The sequence below is a fragment of the Pteronotus mesoamericanus genome, unplaced genomic scaffold (genome assembly GCF_021234165.1).
Source record: "Pteronotus mesoamericanus isolate MK-2021 breed Mesoamerican mustached bat unplaced genomic scaffold, CSHL_Meso_final contig_657, whole genome shotgun sequence".
Taxonomy (NCBI): Eukaryota; Metazoa; Chordata; class Mammalia; order Chiroptera; family Mormoopidae; genus Pteronotus; species Pteronotus mesoamericanus.
In genome coordinates, this window is record NW_026555229.1 from 4,294,902 (window position 1) to 4,318,140 (window position 23,239).

Sequence of the window (23,239 nt, forward strand, 5' to 3'; positions counted from 1 at the left end):
GAACTACCCTAAGCACCTGTAGAAACGGAACCCTCAGCTACTTTCACAGTCACAGCAGAGTTAACAAATTAACATCTTCTGTGTTTAACTCCCCCTATTCAGCCCTCCTTCCAATCCTGGTGAGGGAGGATAGGTGCACAGACAGAAGGCAGAAAAAAGAGCAAAGGATGAAGTTCCTCGCAGCAGTCACTATTCCTGGGGAAATGAGACACAGATACCACAGCACTATGTTTTATTATGGATTTCATTTAGGTTAAATCTCTAGGAATGAGGGAGTCAGTCAGGAGGCATAAAGTCCAGGAAGTCTTCTCAGATTTCATAGTGAACCACCGGCTCAGGCTCTTTGTTGGGATCGCCACCTCGTTCCAGGTACAGATTATTATAAGGATACTGTTTTGGCCCCTAAGGAAAAAACACAGGTCAGCAAGAACAACATACAACCAGCCAATGCCTGGCTACATCCCATTCTGAGTTTAATAGTCACGCACAGTAAACAGTATGCTTTAGCCTCTGGTCAGACCCAGCGGGGCTTGAATGGCAGATGAGCACTCTTCTTCCCTGCTCAGCCCAAGGCAGAGAGAAAGCCTCAATGGTAAGAGAAGTGGTACCTACACTGTGTCTGTGTGTGTGTGCGCGCGCGCGCAAGGCGGGGGGGGGGGCGTGAGAGAGAGAGAGAGAGAGAGAGAGAGAGAGAGAGAGAACCCACTCGCCACAGAGAGCTTTCTGAGAGAGAGAGAGAAAAAATGAGGAAGAGCACCAGGGAGAGCTTTCTAAATGAGACGATGCATCCATCCATTCCACTCTCTCTCGGGGTCGAGACAGACTCAATCTCCTTTAAGTCACTCAGCCTCTAATGGTTCCACCACTAAAGTGGCCTAGCAAATGAGGCGTGCAGGAGCAGCAGTGGGGGAAAGCACAGAAGAGACACGGCTGGGACGTGCTTTAGGGGCTGCTGGCTTTACCAACAAACAGCTGTCAGAGAACACAGCTCAAGGGGAGGAGAAAGGGTGATGTGCTTACAGAACTGAAAAATGGAAGAGCCACACTGTGTTTCTTGCTCTCCTGAAGTGAAGTTAGTGCTCACACCAGCCCTATGTGCACTCTCTAGCCCGGGGCCCCTGGGGCTTGGTAGGAAGGCTCGTGTCAGTGCACACAGACATACCAGCTACCATCAGGACATTGATTATCTCTGCAGAGGTAGCACTGAGCAGCCAACTGCAAACACAGCAGCATCCCTGCCTTCAGTTCCTTTCCTTACAATCTATCCTGTAGATTACTCCCAGATTAATCTTTCTAAAAACCTAGCTTTCATCATGCCATTCTTCTGTTCAAAAACCCAACATGGCTCCTGGCTGCCTAAAGGCAGGCCAAGTCATCACTATATCCCCAACCCGTAGTATGGGCTGTACCTGGTACACAGCAGGGCTTCAAAAATATTTGTTGAAGTACTATGTTACTATACCATCAAGTCCAAATCCCTTAGCAATGCAGTAAAAGCTGTCCAACCTAACTGATCAGCTCACCTCACAATAATTTTTAACATAACAACTTCCATACCTAATATTCCAGGACATCAGAATTACCTGCAAAGTTGTTAAGTATTGATTCTAGCATCCCACTTGGGGCTACTGAATTAGGTTCTCCAGGAAGTGGAGCAGCTCTCCAGGTAACCAATGCAGCTAGTTATCTAGTAATTATTTTATGTTTGTTCCACTCCAGCTAACTCACTCTCCTTTCCCTTCCTTCATTCTGTTTTTCTCTTGCCCCAAATGTTCTCTGCAACTTCTCCCCATGACCTAAAGTATATTAATTTTCAGCATATAGTTTAACCCTTCTCCTTAACAGCACTTCATATCCCTTAGCACCTATATACACAAAAACTATGCCAAATTCCTATCTATTTGTTCAAATGTTGCTCATTGTGTCATATATCTAAATTTTCTTTGTATTCAAATTCAACCTCCTTAAAGCTAGACAGTATTTTTTCTACATCTTTTACATTCCCCAAAATATAACTGCCTATGCTTGTAGTAAATTTTTAATTGCTTCCAATATCCCTTCAGAGGTGCCCTTCACACCTCCAAAAAGGATAAGGATTCAACTCTAGATTCCATGACTCTTACCTTGAAAGATCACTTGATGAAACACAATTGTTAAGTACGGTCCCCAAGTGGCTACTCTTGAGACCAACTGGCTTCCACATTCTCATTCCTCAGAATCCTAAACTGTTCTTTCTCATTCATACTGACCCAAGATGCAGGCATGGAGCAGTGTGCTCTGGTACTTAACACCAGGCCAATGTGAACGCCCTCTACAGGCCTTACCACGAAACCAAGCTTAGTATTGGCTGGATCCCTACTGCAGAGACTTCATTCCCTCAGGAAACAGGGCTAAGTAAATGTGCCTAAGGAAGCACTTCTCAGATACTCACCACAGGCTGGTAGGAGGGATACACATCCCCGACCCAAAACATGAGCAGCATGAAGGCCACGAAGCCGAAGAGGTGCTTACACATGACATTCCAAGAAACAGGCGTGGGGGACGTGTCCACACGGTTTCTGATATACATATCTAGGTCCCAGTGAAGCTAGGGCAGAAAGGCAGGTAACTGTCACATACTGCTCTTCCTGCAAAAGGCGGGCAGTCCAGAGTGATCAGAGTCTGCTACAGGCCTTGACAAAGGCATTCTACTGCCCCAGGCAATAAGCTGAGAGCCAAGTTTGAGATACTCTGGCTCACAGGAATAGATGCTAGTTTATGGCTAGGTTCTGCTGACAAGAGACAGCTCAATCATTGAAGTTTACAACTTTTACAATACAGAGCTTGTTAATTCCCAGAAGTCCCATTCTACATGCCACACATGGAACCTCAGATCTCAGATCAATGGATTTTGCTTCCTCGGGCAGAAAACCTTAGTGTTACTTGGGCAGAGAAGTACTATTTGAGCTAAAGAAAGAATCCCCAGGAATACATTAGGGAAAAGAAAGGTTAAATGGATTAGGGTTCTCTCACCGGTTCACCCCAGTTCAATCTCAGGTCTGGGTGGTCCCAGTCATACCATGGATCCCTCTCGTGCTGTGAGCGGTCAGGGAGCTTTGGGTAGTCGCCATACCTGAGAGACAGCAAGAACTTCTGGAAGGGGCTCTGAGCAGTGTCTCTCGGACAATTCAGAGTCTCCAGCTCAAAGATAAGAAACCCAACTAACTGCCTCACCTAAAGACAGAGGAGCTGACTTTCAAATCCAAGATCTCAATTTCTAGTCACTAAGCATAGAACTAACCGTAGAAGTCCAAACTGTAATTAAAAGTTCAAGTCAAACTCTGAAACATTATAACATCATTAGCTCTTCTTACCTTCTTTGAAAAAAAAAGAAAAGTCACTATGTTAGGCTTGGGAGGGCATTTAGTTACCCATCACTCTAATTTACTCATTAGACAGAAAATGAAACTGAAGGTTAGGGTCTGAACCCAAGGTCACCCAGCTAATTGGAATAAAAGTAAAAAGGGTACAGATCTCTTGCTAAGTTGGATTTTCCCCAACAAATCCAGGTTCAACTTATACAGAAGGCTACCAAAGCTGCTCTTGTCCACATCACAATAAAAGACATAGGAAATGATGACAACTAGACATGTATCACAGAAAGTGACTGGGAAATAAGATGAATAGGACTTGCTGAAACCACAATTGAAAGAGTGATGCTAAGACAGAAAATGAGAATGCTGGTAATCAGTTCAGACAATTAACCATAGAGATGTTATGTAGCTATGGGGGCGAGGGGATGGGGGAGTAACATCACTTGGAGTAAGGGAGTTGACATTAATCGGCTTTACAGTTACTAGGATTTCCACAGCCCCAACAGCAATGATATTTTTAAAGAGAGAGACATACACAAATATAGAGTACTCCATCTACAAATAAGGTTCTCATGACAGCAGTCCAGTTCCAGCCTGGTCACGCGCCTGGACGACAGCACCTGAGCCCAGCAGATGCTCAAGCCAAATGAAACCTTGAGCACTGGATAGAGCCAAGTAAGGTTCCTGCTATTCAGAGGTCCTCAAGGGAGCTATTAAAACCTCGCTTCCTCATTTGAGGAAACAGCTCGAGCCAAGGAGAAAATTGAAGTCCTCTCGGCTGCAGCTGCTCACTCACCCCCTCCCACTTCCCTTCTACCGAGAAAAGCACCTACACCATTGATTCTGAGGGGTCACGGGAAGGTTGGGGGTGGTGGTCAGAGCCGAGCCACCAACCCAGCAGCCTTCTCCCATCACTACCCAAGTGCCGACAGACCCACTCTCTCTCACCCCATGCCATCATCCGGGTACGGCTCGTAGTCTTCCACCCGCATATTATACTTCTTGGCGGCAGCAGCCCTTTCTTCTGGGGTCTTGGGATAGGGCCCCGGGAGCATGTCCTTGGTGATGTGGGAGGCTGGAGGGCAGACGAGGGCAAGTGAGAAGGCACCCAATTCTGTCTGACGCCCCGAAGGTTTCAAGCTGCAGTGGCTGCGGAGGCTGGAGCCCGAGACGTCCAGGTACCAGCGAGACCCCGCATCCGCTTTTCTAATACACAAACTACGCCTCCGCCCCCAGCCCGGACACGGCCGCCGAGGTATCCACGATACCCATCAACCCCGCGACACACCAACCCTCAGGCATCCCCTTTCCACACTGAGGCCTCGCCCGTTCTCGCGGACCTGTCCGTGCACCCGGCGGCACCAGGTTCCGAGCTGCCCTTTGCAGCCATCGGACTCCTACGACCCCCGCCCTGGCCGCCGCCATCTTGACCTTCTTCCCGTTTCACTTTGCACATGCGTAAAGGGCTCTTACGGCGGCTGAGCCGGGCCAAACGCGACCGAGAAAGTAGGGAATGAGGAAAGGTGTTAGGGGTTCAACAGGGTGTTGGGAAGCCAGAGAGGCAAGATGTACAAATGGATAGAAGCAGAGAGGAAAGCTGGAAGAGAAAACCAAGCAGGTCACTGCTTTGATATTTCAGATTGTTGTGTCTCTTTTTCTCCCTCCGTTAGACCCATCCAAGGATAATGAGGACTCAGAACCTAAGCATCTACTGTGGACAGCTGACCCACCTCCCCCAGGAGCAGTACAAGTAAAGTGAGCCTGTGTTAATCTCTGATTGCTTGCTTTTTTCTTTTCCTTTACTGACACTTGCTCCATTCATCCCAGACGTGATCATTCTTCAAATGCAGCCCTTGGTCTTGCATGTTTTTGTTCTGTTTTCCAAATTGGTTGATTCCTTTCACTGAGTTGCACGGTGGAACAGAGAAATCCGCCTGGAATTGGCTCCTCGTTTTCAGTCCGTGTTTACGTACGAATGTTCCAGTCACCTCAACCCAGCAAAAGCAAACCAATACTATCACCCGAGGCAGCTTTTCCGAGCCCGCATAAAGCCCCAGATTTGCCAGGACCTGGATAAATACATTTCAAACCGGATCACAACTAACAAACACTAGCTTAAAAGAAGAATGGGGAACATTATTATGTTTACTTATGAATGCGTTTTCATTTTATTTACAAAAGTGGAATTTGCATAGTTTGCACAGTATAAATATGCACATATTTCCAGGAACTTTTAGGGTGATCACTGTTTTGGCACAGATTCCTGTATTTTAGGCATTCTCAAATATATATCAGAGCAATAAAAACTGATATATAGTATTTGGTATATAAATTTTGGGGAGGACTACATCACAGCAACAGGCCCTTTTCTAAATGAGCATCATTAGTTGATATTGAGGATAATTGGACACTACCCATATTCAATTAGTAGGAAGCCCTGATATAGTTTGGGTTAAAAAACAGCTGTTTTATTTATTTATTTATTTATTTATTTATTTATTTATGTTAAGAAATAATTTACATACCATAAAATTCACCACTTTAAAGTGTATAATTATTTTTAGTATATTTACAAAGTTGTACAATTACCACGATTAATTTTTAAAAATTTTTATCACCTCTCCCTGAAAAAAAACCCATACCCATTAGCATATTTCTTCTACCCCTACCCTCTGGCATCCACCAGTCTACTTTCTGTGTCTATGGATTTGCCTATTCTGGACATTTTACATAAACAGAAACACTTTTAACGTTTTCAAGGTTTGTCATGTTGTAGCATGTGTCAGTTCTTTATTTCTTCTTATGACTAATATTTCATTATATAGGTATATAACATTTTGTTTATACATTCAGTTGATGGTCAGTTGGATTATTTCTACTTTTGACTATTATGAATAATGTTTCTGTGAATATTCTTGTATAAGTTTTTGTGTGGATGTACATTTTCAATTCTCTTGGGTATATACCTAGTAGTAAAATTGCTGGGTCATAGGGTAACTCTATGTTTAACTTTCTGCAGAACTACAAAACTATTTTTCAAAGAAGCTGCACCATTTAATATTTCCTTATATTTTCACTAGCAGTGTATTGAGGGTTCCAGTTTCTCCACATTCTCAACACTTGTTATTGTCTCTCTTTTTCATTATAGCTAACCTAGTAGATATGAATAGTATCTGATTGTGGTTTTATTTTGTATTACCCTAATGACTAAAGATGTTGAGCATCTTTTCATGCACTTATTGGCCATGGTATGCCTTCTTCGGCAAAATGTCTATTCAAGTCCTTTGTCCATTTCTTAATTGGGTTGTCTTTTTGTTGTTGAGTTGTAAGAGTTCTTCATGTATTATAGATACAAGTCTCTTATCAGATAAATGATTTGTTGTAAATATTTTCCCCCATTCTGTGGACTGCTTTTCACTTTCTTAATGGTGCCCCATGGGACTCCATTTTTATCCTGAAATGTATTGGAGATTGTCAAAAGCTTTCTTAGTGTTTGTAGGAGAACTCACTGAGATGCAATATGGCTCCAAGAGCAAAGACATCTGGGAAATGTTGAACTCTTAACTCCCTGTACCCTCAGGCATGGCTGACTACTCAGAAAATTGGAATACCACCAAAGATATACATCATGCCCCCATGAAGGAGGTTAATGAACGTATAGAGTATGATAACTGCCTGATGTCATCTGTTAACCTAGGAATGCATTGTTCTTTCTGGTGGTCTACAGTGACTACCAATCATACGGTTTTACTTTTAACCCCATATAAAAAAGAGACCCTGTCCTGAGAGGGTTGTGGATTCTTCCTTGCTGGCTGGCCCTTGCTGGGAGCAGCTGCTTTGCCCGTGTATGTAAGTATTAAAGCTCTTATGGATTTGAATAAGGCTATGTGTCAGTTCTTTGGAATTGATCCTGAATTTAGACTTCTAAGGCTTTTCACCAACAGTGTCCATTGAGATGATCATGTTTTTTTTTTCTCCTATTAATTTTGTTAAATTTTGGATGTTGAACCAACCTTGCATTCCTGTAATAAATCCCACCTGGTCATGGTATATAATCCTTTTTATATGGTGCTGGGTTTCATATGCTAGTATTTTATTGAAGATTTTTGCATCTATATTCATAAAGGATATTGGTCTGTAGTTTTCTTTTCTTGTGATGTCTTTTTCTCATTTGGTGTCAGGGTGATGTTGGACTCAGTGAAAGAGTTGGGAAGTGTTCCCTCTTCTATTTTTTGAAATTTTGTGTTGGATTGATGTCAATACTTTTTTAAATGTGTGGTAGGATTCATCAGTGAATCCATCTGGCCCTGGGCTACTCTTTGTGGAACACTTTTTATTCTGAATTCAATCTCTTCATTTGTTATAATTCTATTAAGATTTTCTATCGCTTCTTAAATCAGTTATGATGGATTGTGCCTTTCCAAGAATCTTTTCATTTCATCGAGCTTATCTATTTTTTTTGGCATTCAAATATATGCATATAGTATTACCCTGAATGCCTTTTCATCTTTGCAAATCAGTAGTAATGTCACTTCTTTTGTTCCTGAATTTAGTCATCTGAATCTTCTCAGTATAATTTATTTGTAACTCCCGATGTTTCATGTTAATATATTCTTGTAAAGATTCAGACATTGCAGATGAAAACTAAAGTTTTGATTGCCACTGCACCCTCAAACCCTCCACAGAGGTAACCCTATTATCAGTTTGGTATAATATAGTTATTATATAGCACAATTACATAGTTAAGCCAGTGTGTTAGTTTTCTATTGCTGCATAACAAATTATCATAAATTCAGCAGCCAAAATAACACAAATTAATTATCTCACATTTTCCATGAGCCTGGAGTCCAGGATGGGTTAGTTGGGCTTCAGCTCAGGGCCTCACTAGCCTGAAGTCAAGGTATTGGTTGGGGCTTCTATGTCATCTGAGGCTCTGTCTTTTTCCAAGCTCAGTGGTTGTTGGCAGAATTCAGTTGCTTGCATTTGTAGAACTAAAGTCACTACTTTCTTCCTGGCTGTCAACCAGGAAGGAGCCTTTCTCAGCTCCTAGAGCTTACCTGCCATTCTCTGCCACTCAGTAATTTGTTTCTTAAAAGTCAACAGGACCCCTTCTGGAGCTTCAAATCTCTCTAGCTTCTGTCTCCAACCTCTAGGCCCAGATTTAAAAGGTTTTTGCTTATTTATTTTTAGAGGGGAAGGAAGGGACAAAGAGAGGGACAGAAACATCAATGTGTGAGGTAAACATTAATCAGCTGTCTGGCCCACCACCCAGGCATGTGCCCTGACTGGGAATTGAACCTGGGACCTTTCAGTTCACAGGCCAGCATTCAATCCACTGAGCCATACCAGCTGGAGCTAGACCCAGATTTAAAGAGCTAGAGTGATTAGGTCAGGCCCACCTAGGGTAAATTTCCCTTTCGATGAACTCAGAGTGAACTGATTAGGGACCTTAATTACATTTTTGCCATATAACAATCTCATTGCAGGAGTGCTACCCTATCACATTCATAAGTCCTGCTGTTATTCAGGGGGAGAGACTTATGTATAGGGCTTGTACACCAGGGAATGGAAGTCTTTGGATTCATCTTAGAATTTGACTTACGACATTTTATAATCAATATAAATTGTTTGAAATGTGGGATGTTCATGCTTGGCAACTATAATAACATTGGACCCATAGCAAAATATCTTCAAGTATGAGAGATAGTGACACAGGCAGAAAAATCAAATGATGCTAAACAAACAAAAAAACTCGTATTTGATTTTTTAAAATGTCACCTTGCTGTAATCTTTTGTCTAGACTAGGGGCCTTTGGTGAAATATCTTTGCTCAACATCTATCAGATAATGGCTTTTCCTTCTGACTTCTTTAAGTAAGTCAAGAGTTTGCGTCTCTCCCATCCCTTAGTGTAAAATTTAATGCCCCATTACACTTGCCTCCTTCTTTGCCTTTTGTGTAGGCCTGGAAACATTGAGGCAGCAATAATATTTTGTGAATTAGTTAACCACGTTAGCAACCCTAATCAGTGGGACTAGCATCTGGCCCAGGTCTTCAGGGCAAAATTTAGAGTGTAGGGCTGTTAGTTACCATTAGTTGGAGCACTCCCATGTCTCGGCTCCGCGTTTTCAGTGCTTATGGACCGCTCTCTCTCGCAGCTCATCTCTATGGTTTCTGTTGTGTTTAATCCGGAATAGGCGGAGTTTCCGGTTCCGGTAGGGCCGTCCCTAGCGGCGGAGATGGCGGCTACAACGGCGGAGGCCGCGGCCTCAGGCTCTGGAGAACCCCGGGAAGAGGCTGAAGCCCCCGGTCCCTCCTGGAATGAGTCCCAGCTGCGCAGTTATAGCTTTCCGACCCGGCCCATCCCGCGTCTGAGTCAGAGCGACCCCCGGGCGGAGGAGCTTATCGAGAATGAGGTAGGGGGCGGGGCCGCGTCCCAAGCGGTAGCAGGGGAGGGAGCAGGTTGAGAGGAGAGGTCAAAGGCGAACATTGACAGAAGTGGGGTGCTGGCTATGGTGGACTGGGGCCTGAGGAGAGCTGGAGAGAAAGTCGAAAAGAAATTGGGACTTAGGTTAGCAGGAGAAATTACCCTGAAGTTGGGAAGTAGGTGAAATAAGGGAACCAGAATCCACCAGCTCCTTGGGACGACTTCATATTCCCCGCCGCCCAATCTGGTGTTTTTGCTTAGGAGCCTGTGGTGCTGACCGACACAAATCTTGTGTATCCTGCCCTGAAATGGGACCTTGAATACCTGCAAGAGAATATTGGCAATGGAGACTTCTCTGTGTACAGTGCTAGTACCCACAAGTTCTTGTATTATGATGAGAAGAAGATGGCCAATTTCCAGAACTTTAAGCCAAGGTCTAACAGGGAGGAAATGAAATTCCACGAGTTTGTTGAGAAACTGCACGATATACAAGAGCGAGGAGGGGAAGAGAGGTAAGTTCCCAGATGATGGTTTTCTATTGGCTCTAAGGCATATATTTTCCTTTCTTGTACTTGTTTGAGGATATGGAGGAGTTGGGTGAGTTCTCTAAAATGAGGGATGAGGGAATGATGGTCATGAACTGTGACTCTCCAGTTTTTGTCATCTTCGTAAAGTAAGAGTCCTAGTTGCTTACAAGGGTCAGGTAGATGAAAAAGTGAGTGAAGTTGTGTGGGGAAAAACTACAGTGAGGCTGAATGCATGCGTCATGTTCAAAGTAAGATGTCATTACTTGTTTCCATTTGGGCGTTCAGTTTCAGGATGGCCAGATATTCTGATGTTTCAAAAGAAGCCATAAATCAGGAATTTTACTTTAGATCTTTTTGACTTTTGAATTTGCACAGCTAATTCAGATTTTTTTAAAATGCTGCAGGGGGCCAAACAAAAATGTGTATTGTTGGGTTTAGCCTTGAGATTACCAGTTTGCAGCCTAAAATATTGGACTGGCTGGGGATAGTTCAAGCTGAAAAGTTGTATAAATTGTTGTAATTCTGGGGTGAAGGATATCAAGATCCTCTATTTTAGGGAAGATTAGATCAGAGGTGTATATTGATGTTTCACGTTGTACTGACGATAGCAAGCACAAGACACACACACACACAGAGGAGTGATTCTTCCCCTCTGCTTTTATCCCTGTTTATGAGGGCAGCCTCTTAGGTAGGTCTCAGCACTCAGTCCCACCATTGTGTCTGAGGAATTGGCGTTCACTAAGTACTTCATGGTGCATGACCACCTGCATTTCACATTTGGTGCCCCGTCCTGGCCTTTCTGCCTCAGTTCTCTTCTGATTTTCTGTTAGCTTTATGCAGCTGAGTGAATGGATTTGAAATACTCTTTTTTCCCCATTTTCTTGACTCTTAGCAGTTATCACAATGATAGAACTTTGACTAAAAGAGTTTTCAGAGCCTCATCTGAGCTGTGATCTGTTATCCATGGTTTTTTTTTTAAAGATTTTATTTACTTTTTAGAGAGGCAAAGAGAGGGAGAGAAATATCCCTGTGTGAGAGATACATCAATGTGGTTGCCTCTCACACGCCCCCAACTGGGGAACCTGGCCCACAACCCAGGCATGTGCCCTGACTGGGAATTAAACCTGTGACCTTTTAGTTAGCAGGCTAGAGCTCAGTCCACTGAGCCACACCCCCTAGGGCCTATTTATGTCTTTAAACACAGGTTTAGTTGTGTTATCTCAGGCATTAATTTCTTTAAAATTAACAACATGCACATATGCACGCACACAGTACATCCAGCGTTCAGATTGAGAGCTATTTAAACAGTGCTGGCGGAGTGTAAATCCATTTAATGAACATGTGCAATGGAATGAGCATGAGGTAAGACTCATGAATCCTCTGGTTCCTCAGTCACTTTTAAGTTTCTTATGTGCTATAGTGAAAACATTTTCTCTCCCTATGAGTGAAGTCTGTACTTCATGGGTGACTCAAGAAAAATTTTTTTCCATGTGCCAGTTGTGCCCTACCAGCTGACTTTAGCACCAGCCAACTTCACTGCATAATTGTATAAATTGTTATGATTCTGGAGTGAAGGGTATTAGCGTTCTCTTTGAGTTCTTTTGAGTATTTACTGTTAGTATAACACAAATTGTTTAAATTATTGTTTTGTAAGTGGGTCCTGCCTCTTTTAATCTTTGGGGAGAGTCTAAAGGTTGCTTTCAAACCCTGAGGGTTCCTTGTCCCCCCAAAAGTAGCTAATGTTTCTAGCTTTTTAAGATTTCTAGTTAATGTTGCCTTAAATACTATGTTCTAGGCACTGAGATACCTTTGAGCCTTTTGAAGTAACCCTCTCAGGATCAGGAAAGGGCTGCTTTTGTATCTTGCCTTCCAACATCTTTATTAATGTCTCTTGTGGGGCTTGATTAAATGTGTCTGAGTTTTCATATACCTTAAGTAACTTCTGATATTCCTCACGTGTGTTGGGAGCCCTGGGCCTGCAGAAAGCCTGATGAGGCATGTCAGCTGTAGAAGGTTGCTATAGAGAGGTGGACGAATCAATTATGATAAAGTAAACTTCAAGCTATAACTCTGCAACTTTATCTCTCACTCACACTACATGTTCATCACTGATCACCTGGAGAAGGCTGTGCTCTTACATAATCTTTTTCACTTTGGGACCCAGATTGCTCCAGTAGTTACTCTCTGAAACTTTGCCATTGCTGTGGTAGAGGGAAAAGATGTGGTAGTGTGTACAGATTCTTAAAATTCCAGTTTGGAGACATCACAAGCCACTACGATGGACATTTCATTGGCCAAAGCAAGTTAAATGGCTTCAAGGGAGTGCAGAAGACTAACTCGCACAGGGAAGGGACTAGCTTTTGGTGAACAGTAACATGATCTATTACAACAGCCATTGAGGGCCAAAGGGAATATCTTGGGCCCTGACAGTCCCTGGAACAAGGCTGATTCATCATTCTAGGGACTATGGATAGGCTTTGAGGAATCTATGGAAGAAATTGTATGGAAGTTCTGTGTGTGTGTGTGCATTTTTATGCGGAACCTTTCTTGGATTGTTTAAGGATTTACGCTGTGACCTAGAAAAAGTTAAGATCACCTCTTTAAAATACGAAGTTTTGCTGGATAGCTCAGTTGGTTAGAGCGCCATCCTGATTAGCCAAGGTTGCTGGTTCCATCTCCCATCAGAGCACATACAAGAAGCAACCAATGAATGCATAAATAAGTGGAACAACAAATCAGTGGTCCTCCCTTCCTCCTTCTCCCCCTCTCTGTCTCTCTCTCCCTACCCCTCGCTCCTCTCTTCCCATTCCCCTCTACCCTCCTTCTCCCCCTCCCCCCTTCCTCTCTCTCTCAAAAATCAGTAAATAAAAATAAAATAAAGAGTTCAGTGTTGAACAGAGTCCAAAGAAGGATAGGTAAGGGTTCAGTTCTATGAGAATCCATGTTAAGTTTTGCATGACAGTGTTGCGTGACAGTGATTATTCTCTGTGGGAGATGCTGGTATGGGTTTGGGCTTATATTTCCAGATGTGAGGAGGCCATGCCAAGGGACTGTATGTATATGCACTAATGAGATCTTCTTCTTGGGGAACATAGGTTGTATCTGCAGCAAACACTCAATGACACTGTGGGCAGGAAGATTGTCATGGACTTCTTGGGTTTTAACTGGAACTGGATTAATAAGCAACAAGGAAAGCGTGGCTGGGGGCAGCTGACCTCCAATCTGCTGCTCATAGGCATGGAAGGTAAGACAGCTTTCAGAAAGCATAGCTTGGAGCCATATAAACCTGGCTCCTAATCCTATGTTTCACTATTTGCTCCTTGACTTTGAAAAAGTGACTTAACTTTCTCAAGCCTCAGCTGCCTCCTCTGCAAAAGGACCATGAGACTATCTTATAAATAGCTATGAAGATGAAATAAGATAATTTATGTTGTCTTCAAGCCAGTTTCATGCACACTAAAAAATGTCCCCGTTTCCCTTGCTCAGTTGCTCTGTGAATGTGTATGCTCAGATATCAGAGATCTCTGAAATACTGCTCTCTTTTGGATGTGTCTGTATTCAGAAGATTTTTATCCCAGTAGAAGAGGGAATGTGTACTTTTCCAATATAAATCGAAACTTAACTACTGAAAAGATAATACATTCATGGGGTTAAATCCAAAGGTATTAATAGGTATGTAACGATAAATCTCTCTTCCACTCCTATTTCTCAACCTCCCAGTTTCCTTCCCCGGGGGTACCGCATGCTACTAGTTGCTTGTGTATCCTGCTAGAGAATTTTATGTGTGCACAAGCAAATATGTGAATATGTTCTTTTGGTGTTTTTTCTTTTGAATAAAAGGAGAAGCCTTTAAATTCCAGTCAGAAGGAAAGCTATTTAACCTCATTCTTATCTTTATTTCCAGTACTACTACAGTGCCAGGCCCACACTTAGTAAATGGTGACTAAATTGGGTTGAACAGGGAAGCAGTTATTCATTGTCATTCACCACTGGGCCCTGAAGTCTCCTCCCCCTTTGATTATCCTTTCTTCATATTTGCTGCAGCTTATGGATTGATCCTTAACCTGTCCCTTTGAAACCAACTGTTGGTTCATGGTCCAGAAACCAAATCTGGTTTACTTGACTGTGTTTTTCTGATGCCTTCCTATCTTGTGTTAGAGTGCAGGAAAGTGAATCCATCAGGTAGAGTTGAGAGAGCAAATATCGCTAGGGGAGCTCTTAAGAAAACAGCTGTCTTGGCCCACCCAGGCAGACCTGGAGAAAGTCTTCTATACTCCATGCCCTGCAGCTTTCAAGGACTGTGCGAAGGATAAAACACAGACATGGACTCAGTTACAAAGAGAAGATAGAGCATACACACACTCTGGCAGAACTAATTCAAAGTGACATTTAAAATAACTTGCCTTATTCAAGTTATGTAACACTCTGTAGGTATCTGATATGCTTACCGCTGTGAGAATTAACAGCCCCAGTGTTGCTCTAAGAAGTGTTGCATCCCACAGGTGTGTTGAAGTGGGAGGAAAGGTTGAGACTCTTTACACTCCAAAAGAGCTACCCAAAACAAGTACGTATTCATACAACTTAAAAATGACTGGTTAATTCCATCAAAGAAGATAATGCATGCATTGTTGACACCGGTCATTTCAGTTGTTTCTCTTGTTTTGCTACCTTGGAATTTTTGCCATAGTCATTAAGAGTATAAGTATGTATATTACTTTGCTAGACTTGTATCATTTCGTTGTGCTGTTGCTTCCAGTAAGGGCAGGAGCCATTTAAGAAAGTCTACTTTGCTAATTGACGCTGAATTCTTATTGCCAGACTTATTGCTCATTAAAAGTGTAACATCTACTTTGCTGAGAGTTGTAATTGCCGTCTCCTTGATTCTGCCTGATTTTTTTTTTTTTTTTTTTTTAATTAGAAATTCTTAGTTGAATGGGCAGTCTGCGTTTCTCTCCAGCACTGGGCCCTGTGTCCCAGCCTATGCAGTAGATCCACTGCTCTAAGTAAGATAATGTTTTTCCTTTTACAGGAAACGTGACACCTGCTCACTATGATGAGCAACAGAACTTCTTTGCTCAGATAAAGGGCTACAAGCGATGCATTTTATTCCCTCCGGATCAGTTTGAGTGCCTCTACCCATATCCTGTTCATCATCCGTGTGACAGACAGAGCCAGGTGAGCTCATGTGATCTGAGAAAGATATAGAACTCGATGGGGATTGAAGGCTGGCATGTCTTTCCCCTTTCCATGGTGGTGTGCCAGGTTTGGACAAACTCAAGATAATTTCACAGTTTAGCTCATAATGGGGTGGAGCAAAGGTAGGTTTACAGTTCGTATGAAAAATAATAGAAAAATAAATAATACCAGAATAAACTCTGTTTCCTGTACTCACAACTGTAAACCTACTTTTGCCCCGCCCTGCATATTCCAGGCCCCCATGGCAGTTCCCAGGTGCTTATAAGTATAAACAGCCCTGTAGAGCAATTTCTGGAGGGTTGACTGTAGCACTGATGCTGATGGACTCTGATTGGATTACAAGTTCATGGAACAAAATGTGTTATGTCTTAATTGAATTTAATAATTGTTTTCTCAGGGACACTACTTTTTGATAAAAAGGGCAAATAGAATTGAGATATATCACGTAATGCTTTTTCAGGATCCAAGTCAGGTGTAGGGTTAACTTTGTGACCAACCAGAAAGGTCGTTTTCTTTCCTGAGGTGAAAGCTGCCTAGCTACTTCATGTAGGAGGCTTGACTGGTTAGACATGTGTTTGGAAGAAAGTTTATGAAAGTTTGGGTGAAGGGTGAGTTCTGATTCCCTGTGTCTGCAGGCAGTGGGTAGGCTTTCTGGCCCGTAAGCTGTCATGATTGGCTTCCGACCTCAGGAACGCTGAGGCCTATGCTTCTTTATCACTTAACATTTGAATATGACATGTCTTATGTTGTTTAATTTGTGTTTTGTCTTCTGCTGGGTATAAAGTTTAAAGTCATCTTTTTTTCTTTTTTAAGGCATCTTATTTTGACTACCAGAGCAACTTTCACAGAGTAGTTAATGATAAAAATTTGATAGTTGACCGATTTTTTTTCTTTCTCTTGAACCTCTCAGGTGGACTTTGACAATCCTGACTACGAGAGGTTCCCCAATTTCCAGAACGTGGTTGGTTATGAAACGGTGGTTGGTCCTGGTGATGTTCTTTACATCCCAATGTACTGGTGAGGAGCGGACTAGGACTGGGGATTTCTTGGGAGCTTTCTTTCTCATTCTCTGGAAAGCCTTATCTGTATCCCTTCCGAGTTGTGGCAGGATTGGTGATAACTTAGATCTTACGTGATCTACAGGAAGGTTGGCATATCCAGGTGTGAGCATGCTGAACATGGGGGAAATGACAGCCCTGTCTATAGCCCAGGGTGTGTTTGAGAGGCTGAGCATAAAGAGACTGTCTTCATTATTTCCCTTAGCTAGACTCTACCTAGTTTTGCATCCCTTCCTTTGAAAAGTGTTGGTGGCAAACAGGAGGTTATTTATTTTCTTGCAGGTGGCATCATATAGAGTCATTACTAAATGGGGGGATTACCATCACTGTGAACTTCTGGTATAAGGTGAATATGGGTTTGTTTGTTTTTTTCCCCCTAGGTGGGACTGGGGTGAGGTAGGTGTAATAAATTACTTGGGAACAGGGTGGGGAGGTTGGCTATCTCTGGAAATGATTCCCAGGTCTTTGGAAAGATGAAAAGGGATGGGTTTGAACCGTGTTTCTTAGAAGGGAGGATATTACCTAGGAATAGTGGGTAACACTGAAGCCTTCTGCTAAAGGCATTTTCTGAGCTGCTACTTCCTTTGCAGGGGGCCCCCACCCCTAAGAGAATTGAATATCCTCTCAAAGCCCATCAGAAAGTGGCCATAATGAGAAACATTGAGAAGATGCTTGGAGAGGCCTTGGGGAACCCACAAGAGGTATGTGGCCGCCCCAAGATGGCATTCCTGTGGTTCAGTGGGCAGTGACCAGGGAAAGTCAGGATTGGTGTCACATTCTCCACAGCTCCTCTGTTTCAGTAGCTGGTGTCCTATCCATAGAGGTTATGGGTATGTTCAGAAAAGCCATGTTTTCTGTTGAGAGCTGGGCTTGACTGGCGGATCAATTATAATCTGTTCCATGCTAGTGGTAATGTTCCCCATGGGGCTTGTGTGCCAGCTGGGGACCCCTGAGGGGATTCTTCTGGAATGGGAATTGAGCAGTAAAGCGTCTCCTCACACTCTCCCAGCTGTGCCAAGGCTGCTCTAGGTAATGTTGAGACCTGCATCCCACACAGGTGTGCCAGTGGCCCATTGGGTAAAAGGGGGACGTTTGTATTTGTAACGCTTGCCTCCATCCTGCGGTTAGCTTCAGTATCCAGAGGACCTGTGGGGTTGGGAGATGGTACTAGCCTCAATTGCAGGTGACCTGTTCAGGATATAAAAGCATGTAACATTCTTCAGGCACAGTTAAGATATGTGCAAACACTCTTAGGTGTTTGGAGGTTATTAGCCCCCCTGACCATCTTTCATTTTGGTGCTGCTTACAGAGAGAGAAGGTAATACAGGGCGGACCCAGGGTACAGCGCCATGCCTCAGATTACTAGGTTAACCTCCAGGAAGAGAGTTGGTTAGAGGGTTTACAAGATGGAATGAAAGCCTTATCCCTGCCCTTGGCTGGACGTTGAATGTCTCCAGACATACCCCTGTCTGGCTCCAGGGTCAGGGAGAAGGCAGTTCTGACTGACTCCTCATGTCTTTTCACAGGTGGGGCCCTTGTTGAACACAATGATCAAGGGCCGATACAACTAGCCTGCCAGGAGTCGAGGCCTCCTGCCAGGCGACAGCTAGCCCGTCCACACCGCTTCATTGATGAGGACAGGAGACTCCAAGCACTAGTATTGCACGCAGCACTTAATGGACTGGACTCTTGCCATGGCCCTGGAGGCAGGTGTTTGGGGCAAGGCAGGGTGGTTGGCGCTCCACTCCCATTTGGAGGAATTTCATACCCTTGCCTCTGTGCCCCAGCACCTTCCCTCCCTGCCCCTCTAAAGTCCTGCATTCAGTGTGTGGAGTTCCAGCTTCTGGTTGTCATCATGTCTGTGTGTGTCAGTGTGTCAACCTCAGGATGTGTGTGCATGCACACGCATTGTGTACCTGTTCCTTACGCCCTTCTTTCAGGTCAGGACCCCACTTCCGGCTCTCAGCCCTATCTCCTGCAGCCTCTGTGCCTCAGCCTGAGAGAGAGGAGATGCTCTTGGAAGCCGCTGCATCTGGGCTGCAGGACCAGAGCTATCCTGACCTTTAGGTCAGTCGGCTTCCTTCAGGTTTCACAGAGTCAGGCTCTAGACTGTGTGGGAATGGCTACTGGGATTCTTATGGGGAGAGTGAGAAGGAGGCTTGCTTTGAGGGCCTGGAGAGTTTTTTATGAGAGAATTAGGTTCCAACTTGGACCTTCATGCTCAAGCCATATATAGAAAAGAGCCTTGGAACACAAGAACCAAGGATTATGCATAAGTTTCAAATTTTAGACACATAAAGCTTCTCTCTTTCCGCACCAGCTCTTATTCCCTGTGCTACGTACCAAGGGAGTCCTAGCAGTGGCTTCTTTGGATTCAAAGGGTGCACAACTCTGTGCAGGGCGTGTGTGTGCCTGCACACTGTCCTGCCTTTCTGCTTATCAAGTTTCTCTACTGCGTAATCTTACCCAGGCAGACATACAGTGGAAGCCCCAGGGCAGTATTGCCTGACTCAACTCAGTTTTAACCATTGGATGTTGGTCAGGGCTCACTGCAACCTGCCTGAGGCTGATTGGCTGGCCTCTTCTGCCTAGGCTACATCCTCTATGTCTGTGGAGCTCCCTGGCTGAGTAGAAAAAATGGGGTCCAGCTTAGGCAACTAAGTCACCACCTGTCATCCACCTCAAGGCAAGGACAAAAATGTAGCCTTGTCTCTTAAAGCCAGCGCCTCTGCCAGACCGCACTGTAATGTTTCACAAACACCCTCAGAAGTCAGGGCAACTGGTGGATCACAGAAATATAATTTCCTTTTCATAGCTACTCATGGGAACCCCTCTCAGGGCTGCAGCTTAACAACTGGGCAGCTGTGCACTGCACAACTCAAAGAGCCACCATTCACATCTGTTCCGTGGGAGTGGGGCCCCTGGAATATGGTGGCCCTCTGTCATGTCGCCTCCACTTCCATCTCCATGTCCCTTCTCTCTGGAAGGAAAGAAGAGTTGGAGCCTCTGGGTTTATATTTTTCTTTTTCTTTTTTTTTTTTTTTTGGCCAAAGGTTTACTTCCGGTGTCTGAGCTATGGCTCTTACCCCCAAAGCTCAGTTTACAGTTACAGTGCACTGATGGACTGAGAGGATGTGTGTGTATGTGTACCCGTGTATTTTACGAGGGGTGTTTATTTTTAGTACTCCATTCTGGGGTTCTCTGATGCAGTGTGTGCACAAACACGGTACCTTCTCAAGTGTAGTTCTTTCAAATATAGCCAATGCTGGAAAACGTGATTGCAGTGATCTCCATCCCTCCATCTCTCTTGGGAAAGAGGAGTGCACAAAGAAAACAAGGCAGGTGGAGGATGAACTTGATCACAACCATACTCTGAAAGGTAGCAGATTGTTTTTGATCTCCTTAGCAGCTCTGCTGCATTCCTGACTCCACCTGCAAAGATGTGGGTTGATGTACAGCAGGGAGGTGTGTGCCATTACCTGGTCCTTGCTGGGTCCTGTGCTGACGTAGATCTGACCTCAGGGGACTGAAGGGTATACCTGCAGAGGATTGGTTATGATACTTGGGTAATGTAATAGTGACCCCTGATTATTAGGCACCTAATATGTGCCTAGTGCTTTTATCTTTGTTCTTCACCATCCTGCAAGGTAGGTATTCTCATTTTACAGCTGAAGAAAAGGGCTCAGAGAGGTTAAGTGATCAGTGGCAATCAGGATTCCAACTTAGTCTGTTTGGCTACAAGCCCCCTGCTGCTCCTTTTCAACCAAACTGTTGCTTCTTTTACCTCCTCCCCTGTACTACAGGCCAGCCTCAGCTCTCACCCCACTGGGCGTTGTCTGGTGCAGAAGATACAGCACAGCGTGAAAGCTCTTCTGGGTTCCATCTAAAGACATCTGGGGAAAACTGCTGGGAAGCCATATAATGAGTTAAGAGTGCTGGAAGGAGCTATGGGGAGACTGAGTTCTAGATCCCAGTGTGTTACTAGTGTGTCCTTGAATAGGTCCCATAACTTGTCCAGCATGCTTCTTTCTGCATCAGTAGAATTGAAGATCTAGGTGATCACTAAGAACCTTGATTCATGTTCTGCACTCTCCTTTTTTCCCCAAGGAAGAGATTGAGGCTCTTTCCTGTATTTACCTAGGTTAGGGCCCTTTGGGCTCCAATTCTTGGGGCAAAGGAGACATTTCTTCTCTGTTGCTTACTCCTGTGGAGGCAGACACCATGGGAAGGTGGTGGTTTGGGCTTGTATGGAGGTCGCCTATGTCACATACTCATTTTTACACCAGCGAGTACGGAGGAAACTAATCTTGTGAAGTCAAATATTTGTTGGGGGGTTGGAGTTTGGGGGATGGAGGAGGGGCTGTTCTGGGCTTTAGTTGAGCAGATGCCCAGGATGCCTGGGGGAGACCAGCTTCCCCTACAAATCAGAGCTCTAAATTACAAGGTTTTTACCAACGCGAACAGTTGGGGGAAGTCGTCTGCTCTCATTTGCGTAATGGTTTCTGTCACTGGTGATTAGACACAGGATGAAGGAAAAGAAATTTGACAATTAGGAATGAGTGATCATTAATCTGAATCTGTTAGGAAACAGAGAGGGGAAGGATCCTTATTGGGCCAGCCTAGTGTGGGGGAGACCCTCCCTCTGCCCCTGCAGCGACTCGGGTCACCTACCCTTTTATTCCCACAAGCAAGAAAGAGTAGGTGGCCTCGGTCCCCAGCTTGAGGTGGATACAGGAACACATCTACAGGCATGAGCCAGCACAGGAAGATAGGTATTAAGTGCAAACAGTGGAGCAAAGAAAAATACACTTTTGACATGGGCTCTTTGTGAGAAAATGTCTTTGTAATCGGCCCTCCAGACAGCCAGTCAGTGACAAGTATTTGTTACATTCCAGCACTGCAGAGTGTGGAGAAAACTTTGTCTTTATCCTCCAGGAGCTTCTGCTTAGTTGAAGAAACCACATGAAACAACCAGAGGTTATGAAACCATGTACATGAACCTTGTGAGGACAAGATTAGAGACTGCTGAGGGGAGAGGAAGATCAGTAAAAAACAGAGCTCTTCCTCCAAGGCCGTGAGCTCCCCAGGGGGGAATGCCTCACTCTGGGCCCCGCGACGTGGGTCCCTCCCACAGTGCAGCTGTAGTCACATGGAGGGCACGGAGGCCCTTGCCCAGATGTGTGAGCAGGTGAAGAGATTAACTTAAAGGCTGTGTCTTAGGTATGGAGAGTTCCCAACATGGATCTTCCAGGTCTCCATGTTTCCTCCTCTCATCCCTCTGCCTCTTGGGGCAGACTTCAAGGACAGTATTAATTTGCACCAGTTGTTTATTCCACAATTTTTGCGACTTGTATGTAGTGTGTTCCTTAGATCAGAGGCTTCCTCAAGGATTGGGTGGAGGTGTGGCAGCATGATGGTTGTCTTTATGTAAACTTCCCAGAGAAAGGGCCCCCCTTGGTATATTTCCCATCTTTGGCTTCCATTCAGTCCACTACAGAGTTCAGTAGGGCGGCAGGGACTGGCCCTCAGTTTCAAAATGGACGAGTTTTACCCAAAACAGGGTGGATGCTGGGATGCACCCGGAAATGACTCCGGGTTCCCAAGGGCCTGGCCTAATTTCAGTCAGCGTCCCTTTGGGATCTCCAGTGCTTGTCCTCCAGCGCCTGCCCATGTCTCTGGTGTCCTTGCAAGCAGTGTTCTTAAGAGATGTTCCAACTTCCCTTTTCCAGAGCTCCCCCAGTTTCTCCTACTCAACCTTCCCCTGCCCAGTCTCTTCAGCAGTCCCTTCGCCGAGGTCTTTTTTCCTAAACAGTTGCCCTTTTCTGAGATGCTCCAGATTGCAAGAGCGTGGATAAATTTTCTCTAGGATCCCTCTCTCTGGGGTCATTGCTATTAATCTTGGAGACATCTTCCTTTTCTGACCTGCAGTAGTTCTGTCTACCATTTCTGTTTACTCAAAGGTTAGTCCATTTGTGTGTGCTCTGTCCTCTTGTCATTTTGTTCATCTTTTCTAACTCAGGTGCTGCTTTCTGCCAGTCTTCAGCCAGCTCTATTTAATCCTCACAGGCCTTGGGGAAGCCCTGCTGAAAACCTCGTGCATTACTCGGGGGATGAATCCTCAGACACTGGCAGCTGTGAGGCCCAAGGGCCTTTGGTCAGTGAGGCTCCCAGAGATGGGTGAGGGGAGGGTACCTAGAGAGTCTTGAACAGCAGAGACCCAGTGAGGGGGACTGAGCAGAAGACTCAGTAGGAGGGGGGCCAGGCAAGCCAGGGTGGAAGAACCAAAGGTGTTTCCATCAAAAGACTTCCTCTGTGCCTTAGGGATATGTCAGGCATTTCAGGGATGGGGGGCATTTTGTGAATGTCTAATTTCTCAGGTGTTTCTGGCGGCGCTCCAAGTCACCAAGTTTAGCTTACCTCTGCGTTTTAGCGTTTGCTGGAAGGAACGTCACGTTGAGTGGTCGTATGTCAGGAGCGGAGATCTTAGATGAGAAAGGCCTTGGAAGCTGCGGCAGGAGGACACAGAGCCCCACCCAGTGGTCACCTTATACCCAGACTGTCCCTTCACTCCTCCAAGTGTTTAAGGACAGTAACTGCTTATGGACCTCATCTGCTTCCCTACCTAAAATCTGGTCTGTGGGTAATTTGAGCAGGAGAATGTATCCTTTAATGTTAATGCGA

At 44.5% G+C, this 23,239-nt stretch overlaps 2 protein-coding genes across 2 annotated transcripts; one reads left to right on the forward strand and one right to left on the reverse strand.

Moving 5' to 3' along the window:
* Positions 1-218: 218 nt before the first annotated feature.
* NDUFB8 (NADH:ubiquinone oxidoreductase subunit B8) lies at positions 219-4,832 on the reverse strand. Its single transcript, XM_054581370.1, has 5 exons — positions 4,694-4,832; positions 4,302-4,428; positions 3,013-3,112; positions 2,432-2,587; positions 219-402 (listed from the first exon to the last, which is right to left on the reverse strand). The coding sequence occupies exons 1-5, from the start codon at positions 4,776-4,778 to the stop codon at positions 310-312; spliced, it is 561 nt and encodes a 186-aa protein (XP_054437345.1). The 5' UTR covers positions 4,779-4,832; the 3' UTR covers positions 219-309.
* Positions 4,381-19,831, forward strand: HIF1AN (hypoxia inducible factor 1 subunit alpha inhibitor). The gene is made up of 10 exons (XM_054581367.1): positions 4,381-4,608; positions 5,024-5,108; positions 9,548-9,766; positions 10,039-10,289; positions 13,400-13,548; positions 15,334-15,479; positions 16,411-16,517; positions 16,841-16,904; positions 17,149-17,259; positions 18,085-19,831. Exons 3-10 carry the CDS (start codon positions 9,590-9,592, stop codon positions 18,127-18,129), a joined length of 1,050 nt encoding a protein of 349 aa, XP_054437342.1. The 5' UTR covers positions 4,381-4,608; positions 5,024-5,108; positions 9,548-9,589; the 3' UTR covers positions 18,130-19,831.
* The last annotated feature ends 3,408 nt before the right edge of the window (positions 19,832-23,239 follow it).